At 51.7% G+C, this 10,534-nt stretch overlaps 1 protein-coding gene across 4 annotated transcripts in view; it reads left to right on the plus strand.

Annotated features, from left to right (window-relative positions):
• TCF7 (transcription factor 7) overlaps window positions 1-6,529 on the plus strand; it is a 31,014-nt gene extending 24,485 nt beyond the window's left edge. Inside the window, exons 6-11 of one of the 4 annotated variants that reach the window (XM_059919473.1) lie at window positions 713-805; window positions 2,067-2,186; window positions 2,608-2,770; window positions 2,882-2,989; window positions 3,515-3,563; window positions 6,186-6,529. In XM_059919473.1, coding sequence (XP_059775456.1) covers window positions 713-805; window positions 2,067-2,186; window positions 2,608-2,770; window positions 2,882-2,989; window positions 3,515-3,563; window positions 6,186-6,265 — 613 coding nt within the window. In that variant the 3' untranslated portion in view covers window positions 6,266-6,529. Of the gene's footprint in view, window positions 1-712; window positions 806-2,066; window positions 2,187-2,607; window positions 2,771-2,881; window positions 2,990-3,514; window positions 3,564-6,162 lie in introns of all 4 variants that reach the window. The other 3 variants (XM_059919474.1, XM_059919475.1, XM_059919476.1) reach the window with 3 other exon arrangements.
• The last annotated feature ends 4,005 nt before the right edge of the window (window positions 6,530-10,534 follow it).

Genomic DNA, 10,534 nt, shown 5'->3' on the forward strand with positions numbered 1-10,534 from the left:
ACCAGAGAAGCACTGCTGAAGCTGGTTGATCCTCAGGTCCCCGCCCTCTCAGAACTCAGTCCACCTAGTGCACAAGTCAGGCAAGAGGCCAATTACAGAGCACTGTTAGCAGTGCTTTGAGGACTGTAAAAGCCTGGAGGGACACCTCATCCAGCTTGGGATCTCAAGGGCTTTCAGGAGAAAGGGTGTTTTGGCCAAGCAAGAGCTTGACAGATGACCAGGAGTTTGAAGCAAAGTGGGACAGAAGAACAATCCTAACAGTGTCAACAGTGAGTGCAAAGGCCTTAGGGCAGGTATGCAGGTATCAAGCCCGAATTTCAGGAGGTGAGGCTGGAGGGACCTACTAACCTGGGTCCCAGGAGAATGCTGCCATTTCTACCCCTTATACACGAATAGAGGGAAGGTAAGCCTGTAGAGCAGGGATTAGGAACCGGGCCGCACAGCAGGAGGTGAGCGGCAGGGCGAGCCCCAGTCTGTGGAAAGACTATGTCTTCCACAAAACCGGTCCCTGGTGCCAAAAAGGTTGGGGACCGCTGCTGTAGAGGGAAAGGTTGCCCTCTGGTGGCAGGTGTTTAAAACATACACTAGAGTGCTCCAAGCAGAAGCCAATTTGCCTTATTACACTAGGGGTCAGGCCCGAGCAAGGTGGGGAAGTCCTTCCCCACGTTTGGCAAGTAGCCAGACTGCTAACAGCTATCTCTCCCAACCACAGGCCCAGCCCTCCTCTCTACCCCCTGTCCCCTTCCTGCGGATATAGACAGCACTTCCCTGCCCCCACCGCAGCCCCTGGCGCCCCCTACCCCAGGTGAGTCCCCTACCCTGCAGCTAGGCTCCTGCTTCCTGTTGCCCAGGCTTCAGTGCCCACAAGAGGCCATGCCCAGGCCAGTGCTTGCCCTGTGTCAGTCGTTTGTCCATCCGTCCGTCTGTCATTCTCCAGCCCCACGCTGCCCTATACCTGAGAATGAAGCCAGTGGGAGTGCAAGAGGCCTAAGCCCAGGCCATACTGTGCAGAGCACGACAGGGCAGCCTGAGACAGTGCATGTACACATGTGCAGGTGTGTGTGCACTCACCTCTGTTGTGCATCCTGCTGAGCAAAGGGAGAGTCAGGACAGCATCCCCCGAGCTCTGCCCAAACTGAGGCAGCACCTTTTACATGTGTCTCCAACCTCTGGCCCTTAGGGGCCACCTGCTCAGTTATTCCATACCTGTGCAAGCAGTAAGGGACAGATTGGTATCCATAGAACATCAAGAAAGTGAAGTGGGAGCTATGTGTGTATGTGTGTCCTTTCACTTGGCTCGCTCCCTCAGTGACAGGCTCGTGTGCAGGTATGGAACAAGGAATTCAACAGACGTTTCTAGCCCTACTGGAGCCCACAGCCCAGGGTGGGAGGTATAGACACAGCAGCAGCAGTTGAATGGGCTATCTGGGTGATGGGGAAGCCCCGAGGAGACCCCAGCCATGTCTGATGGGTCAGGGAAGGCTTCATGAAGAGGATAACATCTCTTGAGTGAGGGGAACAAAGGGAACATCAGTAGCTGGAGATGGCTGGGGGTGGGAAGTGATGGGAAATGGGGTGGGGGTGGTGGGGAATGGGGCTAGAAATGTCAGCAGAGATGGCCATACAGGGCTGTGCAAGCCCTAGGGAGGGGCCTGGGTTTTATTCTGTGGGCAGTGGGGGAATTTCAACAGAAGTGGCCAAGAGCATTCAGGTGTTTTTAAAAGGTCACTCTGGCTGTTATATAGAGAGAAGCCTGGAGGGGTCAAGGAGGAAAGTAAGGGCAGCCACAGGCTGAGGCTGAGCTGGTGAGGGCAGGAGGTGAGAAAGGGATAGATTCAAAAGCTATTCAGGACTTTAGTAACCACCTGAATTTGACATACATGTAGATTTTTGCATCGTGTCTGTGCAGTGTGTTGGGAGCAGGTATTTGTATTTCTGTGTACTTGTATGCAGGCCAGTGGAGGTGGGTATCTGTTCACCCTCTTGTACTGTGCAGGGGCCTCTCTGTGTCCAAAGATCTGGCCCATACATACCTGGCTCAGTGTTAACTCTTCTTCTGCCTTTAGGTTCACCCATCCACCCCTGATGCTAGGTTCCGGTGTACCTGGTCACCCCGCAGCCATCCCCCACCCAGCCATTGTGCCCCCTTCAGGGAAGCAGGAGCTGCAGCCCTATGACCGCAGCCTGTGAGTGAAAAGACACTCAGTGGGGAGGGGGGGTTGGGACAGGTAAGCAGACTTCAAGATACACATTCCTCCCACCAGGCCCAAGCCTGCTGCCTGGAAGCTCCAGGGACTGCCAGGAGGCCTCTGGCCAAGCCGTCTTGTGGCAATTGCCACTGACCAGTTTTTTGATCCTCGGAAGCAGGAGAGGAGTGGGTGGATTTAGTTTGAGCCAAGAGGGGAGGGGCTTTCCTTACTTAGCTGCAGAATTCCTATAAGGAACAGTTACTTAGCTCTGCTCACCTACTTTGGGGCAGCTAAAAAAAGATCCCATTTACAAAACCCTAGTATCCAGGCACTTACACATACACTGGACACACTAGAGGAGAGTGGTAGCATCAGGACACCGTGGGGGCCCCTGAGTGATCGTTCATGTGTCCTTCAGGAAGACGCAGGCAGAATCCAAGGCAGAGAAGGAAGCCAAGAAGCCAACCATCAAGAAGCCTCTCAACGCCTTCATGCTGTACATGAAGGAGATGAGAGCAAAGGTCATTGCAGAATGCACACTCAAGGAGAGCGCTGCCATCAACCAGATCCTGGGCCGGAGGGTGAGGCCGCGGGGCAGGTGGGCTGGTAGGGGCCGGCCCTGACTACCTTCACCCCGGTGCAGCCTGCTGACTCCCTGATGCACCTCCATCTGCCCCCCTTTCCCATTGCAGTGGCACGCACTGTCCCGGGAAGAGCAGGCCAAGTATTATGAGCTGGCCCGCAAGGAGAGGCAGCTGCACATGCAGCTCTACCCAGGCTGGTCGGCGCGGGACAACTACGTGAGTGGCCAACACACAGTAGGGGAACCTTCAAGATGCCAGGCCACAGTCTCACCAGGGAAGTCGGGACTACTGTCCTGAAGGCACAGAGGAGGAGGGGAGGTGGTGGAATAGAGGGTCCAAGGCCTCCCATGGCTAGCTCAGAAGAGGATCAGATGAGGGGAGCTGCCCCTAGAGGCAGGCTCATTTTCCCCAGGATGTACTTCCACACAGGGCTGTTGTCCAGTACTTGATTGGGCTACATCAGCACAAGCGGAGGAAGGGGCCCGGAAGTCACCTCCTGCATTCAAAAAGGAGACCAGTGTGGGAAAGGGAGGAGGAGACCCCAACTGCCCCGTGGTAACCTAGCAAAAAGTGCAATCAAGAAACACCAAGGGCCCCCAAGTCAGAGGGCACTGTGGACCTGGAATCCCAGCGGCAGCCAGACTAGGCAGCAGGCTGCAGGTGTCCCAGCCACTCGCTCACTGGGGTTACAGTGTCCACCTCCCAGCATCCTCTGAGCATCCTCCGCTTTGCTCCCTGCAGGGGAAGAAGAAGAGGCGGTCACGGGAAAAGCACCAAGAATCCAACACAGGTGAGGCCTTCCCTCGGCAGTAGTGGAGGCTCCTCTCCAGGTCCCCAGCTCACGAGCGGCCCTGCTCTGGCCCAGGAGAGGGGCAGAGTACTGAGCCATGAACCTTCAGGGCCTGGGCCCTCTGGAAACGAGGCCTGCATCTCACAAGTCAACCCCCCACAGGAGGAACAGCTACACTAAGTCCCAGGGAAGACCTGCAGAAGCCAATTCTTAGAGCAGTGCTTTGTGACCCGCCACACACACCCCCTTGCAAGCCCTGCTAGCGGCCAGCCTCTGCCAGAGAAGCTAGTGAGGAACTGTTTGATTCAAGACTAAACCCAAATACTGCATCCTGGTTAGTTCTGCGGAGGTGAGCAGCAGGCTGTCTGGGTGGAGGTTGAGCCAGGCCCCACGCCTGAGCCCAGTAGTCACACAGCCTGTTGGCTGGTGCGTAGCAATTTCTCTTATCACCCCACCCCCAGTTCTCACGGAGGTGCAAAGTGCTCTGTATAGAGGACCCGGGAGGCCGCACCCTGCCCCCACTTCACACTCCGCATCCACCATCCACGAGTGACTTTCTCAGCTGTGCTGCCCCACACAGGGAAGCTGGAGGCTAGGACTGGGGCACGGGAGAGTCCTCAGTCCTTTTTCTAAGGTTGAACAATGGGCTTTACTTTCCTTCTGGAAAAGTATGTAGCATAGGCTTAAACTACAGCCCCAGGGGATATGGGTCAGGCAGATTGCACACTGGCAAAGATGAAGAAAAACTGGATAAAATGGGCAGGGAGTTGGTGGGGGTGGGGGTGCCCTAAGGCAGAAAAGGCTTGATCCCTACGGGCCCCCCAGGTTCTTCTCTGAGCTCCCTTGCTGCAAAGGGCCCCGCAAGCCACAGAGAGGAGCCAGTCTGATTGACAGGGTCCCCTCCCTCCCCACCCCCGCCGTTCTTCCCACTGCCTCTACACTGCCAGCTGGGTGCCACCCTTTCCTGATACCTTGGCTTTGGGCCCTGGGGCTCCCACTAGGGCTGGCTGTGCCGTGGAGAAGCCCTTGCCTGTAGGGACTGTGGGGTATCTGTGACTGGCTAACACTGATGTTACCTCTTCTTTCTGGGCCCTGCTCTGCCCTGCTGCCTGCCTGCTCGCCCTCTGCCCTGCTCTGCCCCTCTGGCATGGCTGTGAGCAGACCCTGGCTCGCCTAAGAAATGCCGTGCTCGCTTTGGCCTCAACCAGCAGACGGATTGGTGTGGTCCGTGCAGGTGGGTTTGTCCCCACCACTGTCCTCCCTTTGCTTCAAGCTGCTTCCCTTACTCTCTGCACATGTTCTGCTGGGCCTGCTGCCCTCCTTTGGCCCCTAGCCCCCAACATACCCGCAGACTGGGGAGCCCATGCCTCCTAAGAATGGGAGTGAACACAGAACAGCTCGTGGGGAAGACCACTTGGGTCTAAGAGGAAGGAGAAGGAGAGACAATGCTCTAGGAGGAAAGGAAAGGCAGACTTAGAAGGTATTTCTGGTACCTGGTGCCCAGGGTTCCCTGGTAATGTTGGTCTGGTGCTCATCAGGCCTAGCAGGTCCTCAGCAGACAAATCACACACACAGCATTTAAATGGCCTGAGCCCCTGTTGCCAGGCCTCAAAGTCATCATGGTCCACCAGCTCCCTCACTTCTTCCAGTTGGGATCCCTGCTGTACCATACCGAGCCCTTAATTGTAAGAATAACAAAGTGACTGTAGTAGAGAAAAACCTGAATAACCTAAATGCCCAGTGGCCATGTGACTTATATCATGTACCTACTGAGACCAGAGGGCTCAGAGAGGTAGGGAGATGAACAGAGGTACCCCTGGTACCCATACTCAGGCCCTGTGGCATTAAACCTGTATGTTTCACCATACAACAGAGAAATATTTGTGTATAGGAAAAGAAAGTATACCTACCAAATGGCTAAAGTTGCCTAGTTGAGCTTCAGGCCAGGCCTGCTAGGGCCAAGGCTGAGGCTGCTCCAGGCAGTAAGTTCACTGACTCTAGGAAATACTTGTCCAGCCCCTATGCGTGCCCACCGTGCTCCCTGTCCAAGGGCAAAGAGGAATTTGGGGGAAATAAGTTATGTGTGTGTATGTACACATGATGGGAGGCAACCCTGTTCTCAGAGGAGGCCCTATTCCATCCATTCCACGCTACTCAGAAACAAAGTGTGGTCCAGAGAATAAGATGGTCGGAATGGATAGGACAAGTCACTGTCCATTTCTTTCCCTTCTCTGCCCCTAGCCTAGCTCTGAGCATTTGGATTGCTCAGCCCTAGAAGCCACAAGCCCATTGCAGCCCCCCTTCCTTAATCAGATCTGAGCTCCACAAACATGTGAAGCAGAGCCTCTGCAGCCTAGACTAGGAGACAGCTGCCCTGGAAGATAGCAGGCAGCCCACAGGCCAAGCTAGAAAAGGTCCCAGTGCCACCTTGTGGCTCTGCTGGGAGCTGCACCTGTCCCAGGTCTGGGCCAGGCTCAGCAGTTGTAGCGCTAAGCCTGAAGGCACAGGCATATCACCTAAGTCATGGGGAGCTAGGCCTATGCAAGGACAGCATTTTCTGGTTGTGGAGTATGACTATGAACTCACCCTCTGTTTACAGATAACTCTCTTCACTATTCCTAGGAGGAAAAAGAAATGCATTCGGTACTTACCCGGAGAAGGCCGCTGCCCCAGCCCCGTTCCTTCCGATGACAGTGCTCTAGGCTGCCCCGGGTCCCCAGCTCCCCAGGACTCGCCCTCGTACCTCCTGCTGCCCCACTTCCCCACAGAACTGCTTGCTAGCCCTGCGGAACCGGCGCCTACATCACCAGGTCTCTCGGCCACTCTCAGCCTCCCAGCCCCCTGGGCCCCCTCAGGCTCCTCACAGCAACCTGCAGAGTACACAGGTACAGCAACAGGAATCTCAGAGACAGGCAGCCTAGCATGCACAGGACACATGGCTTCCTCCAGGGGCCCACCCTCTGAGAGGAGACGACAGAGCCCCAAAGCACGTGGAAACCGGCCAGGGGCCCTGTTGGCTCCCTCTCAGAGTCCAGGCCCTGGAGATTTCAGAGGCTGCACATCTTCTGCCTGAACATGGGGCCATCAATTCAAACTGCTCCAAGTAGTGGGAATTAGATCTGCGTTGTGTCATTTGATTAAGGGCATCCCCTCATGCCTATGGCAGACTGGATCTATTCTTTTTACCATCTATCTTGCTAGCCAGATGCCCCTCCCTGCCTCCCTTGCTTTTCTGCTATAGGTCATAGATGGACTGGACTGAGCCCAACTGCTTTCCCTACTTCCCCCACCCAACCCCACCACTGCCACACCCTCCCCATACCAGATACTTCATGGACCAAGAACAAGCTGGTTTACCAAACAATATGTAAGCATGGTCACAACCACAAAGCTCAAGACAACAGTGCTTCTCTCTTAAGGGCCTGGAGAAGCCCTGTTTACAGAAAACCAGCTGCTATCTGTAAGCTGGACCAAAGGAAGCTTCTTGCCACGTTCTCTGGAGCTTACAAGAAGAGGAGTGAATGGAATAGGTTAAATTTAGGCCTATCACCCTAGCCAACAGGAATAACCTGACACTACCTTAAAGGCAAGTGTGGGTGGTGAGGGTATGTGGCTCTAGTTCAAATTACTTGGAAATGTTTCCTAAGTAACTCAACCACCTAAGAAGCCCTGATACCAAATGCCTCAGTCACTAGTGGCTGCAGTCAACGGTTCAAGTTAGTCATGGCTCAAAATCCTGTGTGCATCCCTACCCGCTCTTGAGAGCCTTTTTCACAGATCCAGTTCCAGCCTATCCACATCATTCTAGCCAGCTCTCAGACAGTTGTAAGAGGGCAAACCAAACCTCAGGACAGCCAGTGCCTATCTTCCAGCATGAAAGTAGGCCAGCTTCAGTTTCCCTATCAGGCTGCAGGAAGAAAGACTATTACAACCAAAGCAAGGAGCCCAGAAAACCTCTAGTGGTGGACATCGGGTTTGCACCACAGCCTACTTTAACCCATTTCTGAGCCAAGCTTCAACCCTGAGCCTGAAAAAACAAATCTTTTTTTAATTTAACTTGGGTTTTTTGCCTCCTCTTCACTGTACATAGCCTGAGTCCAAAGAGAAAGGGCTATCCCCGTACCCACACACCCCCTCAACAAAAGCCTTTAGTTCCTACTTCAGCCACTGGCTTCTCAGAATCCAAAGATCATATGTTCTGGTGTAGTGTTGCAAGAAGTCTTGAGAGAAAAAAGGACCATTGTAGTATTCAAAATATTTTTGTATTGTTAATGCATATCACAGAAAAAGTTTTCTGATATGAGAATAAAGATACTTTTTACTGGGTTTCTTTTTCAAAGCTTGACTCTGAGGAATAAGCTGTTTCAGTGACAGAGTATAACACTCTTTCCTTTTCTCCTCCACAGCCACAAAGTTTATTCTCTATTATGGGGTACACATGTTCTCAAGACCTTGAACCTACACAAGCCAGGGATTGACTCTTGTCATCTCTCCTTAAGGGGCTTGGGCCCTGCTCCAACCCAGAGAGCGGGGCTCATGCTAGGTATAAGTTCCCATTGCAAGCCTTGATCTTAACCCCCCAGTCCTCTGAGCTCACCTCTGATGCACGCGCAGGCCAACCTACCCCACTGCTCATGTGACAATGGACTGGAAACTGCCGCCACAGCCCCTAAGAAAACCCAACCAGAAATAGGTACGTATCATCACTGGGCTCCATTTTCCTCTGAAGGCAGAGATAAAAGACACAAGTACATAGCCTATTTTGAGGAAAACATGAACACACAGGAATCTTTTATAACCTGGTATCATCATAAAATCCAAAAGATGGGTATTTTAATAGCACCCTTTCCTCCCAAAGACTGTAAGGTACATGAAGTATTTCTTGAAGTAGTCATATTCTTATACAAAACTTCTGAAGACTGATAAATCTACAATCTACTTTTTCCACAGCAGTTTCCATCATGTTAAAGTATAAACTTCTTGAGACCCATCATGAATGTAAAAGGTGTCACAAAGCCACCTCAAGAGGTCAGTCAACCATTAGGTACAAATGGTGGGCAAAAAGTATTACAACAGCCAGCTGCTGGGTCACCATAATTTATTGTTAATTTTCACTGAGCAGAGTTAGGTTTTTGGATTTTATGTTTAAAAATACAAAGAAAGTCATCTTCCAGAGTAGTGTCTATTTAAAGTAGGCCACTGAAAGTTGTAATCCTAGACTTGCTTTTTTCTGCAAGGGTGCTAGAGGAGACCAGCCATTCTCTTGACATCTGCCCCATTTAAAGAATTCCGCTCTGGCTACTGGCCTAGTTGTTTCAAAAAACATTTTAACCAAGGCTTATGCAAGACTGGGTTGCTGCATCTGATCTGGTGTCTTATTTACAGCACAGGGCGGGGGTACATGAACAATGCACTCTTTGTGTATGTGAGGGTAAAGAGGGGGGGCTTTGGCAACTTTGTTAAAATCAAACCAGCCCTTTAAAAGAAACTGACTTCAAAGAGGAAACTCAAATCTTCCTAGATCAGACCAGCACATTCCTGTGAGGGCACAGGGTGACTTTGAGAGTGTAGCCCCAAATTGGATTTCAAATACCACAGCAGTCCCACCTCATTTCCAGCCAAAAACACGCCGTTTTCTGAGACATAAGACAAGACATCCCAACCTCCCTTACACATTCCTAGACAACTGGCAGATTTGCTTAAAATACAGATCTTGATCCCTCCCCTGCTACAGCTGCTCCCCCTGCCCTCCTAGGCTCAGAAGACATGGTGAGGGCTCAGCCCAACAAGCTAGCAGGGCCTTCCCAAGTCTCCCAATTTGAGGGTGTTTCCCCCTTTACAGGAAGCTCTGTGGCTAGACTCTCTTCTGAACTGTAACATTCTGGATGGCCCAGAAGCAATGCTGCCCAGCTCTATGCAGTGTACCGTAAGCCTGGCTAGGAAGGCCACATGTGCAGTGAAGCAGAATGGTTCTTCCCATTGTTCCAAAGAATAAGAAAGGGAATCAGTTCCTGCATGCATTTCTACGGGGAAAAAGGAGCAAGGGTAACACAGACTTGCCAGGCCTATAAGATGAGACCAAAAACTAATTCATTATATTAAAAAAGCTGAGTTGGCTTTTCTGTGAGGTTAGAAAAGCTGCTTTAGCATGCCTGTTTCTCAGGTCTCTTGAGAGCTTAAGAGTTCACCAAGGGTCCTTGAAACAGAGCTGGCCACCAAAGCAGAACCTGGTTCCTAGGTTGTGTCAACTCCCCCAATCCCAACTACTCCGATCACCTTCTGTTTCAGATCTCAAATCACCATGGGCTTCTTTTTAACTCAGGCTCCCAAAGTCTGTACTGGTCTGCTTGTCCACAATGGGCAGTGGGGGTCTGAGAGGAGCTATAACTGAATGTACTCGGGGAGTACAGCAGGGAGTTTTACAACAGAGAACATAGATGGGGATATTCCCATAGTCAATTCCCTCGAATAAAAGCCCACCTTAGATCAAGAGACATTTTGAAGTTGTTAAGAACAGTATGGGACTGGACAAAGAGTTAACTGGAAAGGGCATAATTCTGTCCTAGGGTAGGGGTAGGAACTATCCTATCCCTAGCAGTCCCCATGAGTTAGGTCACTAGCAACCTAAAGTAAGGGATATTTCAGCAGCTATGAATTATAAGGGAGATAGTTACTAGTTCAGGCTGACACTTCTTTTAAGTTCACCTGGGTCTCTGGACCAGATGTTCCTTTTTTATTCAGGTGTTCTCACATTCCTTTATCTGAAGTCTTGTTCTTTCAGGCATGTGCAGTCAATGACAGGGCGGGGGGGGAATGGAGGAGTAGAAATTAGGTTCTAGCCACACACACACACACACACACACACACACACACACACACAGCCACTGTGAAAACTCCTCTTGAATATATATATATCTAAGTTTCTTCTGTATCCCCACCCTTCCTATAAGCCTCCTACTACAGAAATATCT

This window comes from Balaenoptera ricei, chromosome 3 (genome assembly GCF_028023285.1).
Source record: "Balaenoptera ricei isolate mBalRic1 chromosome 3, mBalRic1.hap2, whole genome shotgun sequence".
NCBI classification, from domain to species: Eukaryota; Metazoa; Chordata; class Mammalia; order Artiodactyla; family Balaenopteridae; genus Balaenoptera; species Balaenoptera ricei.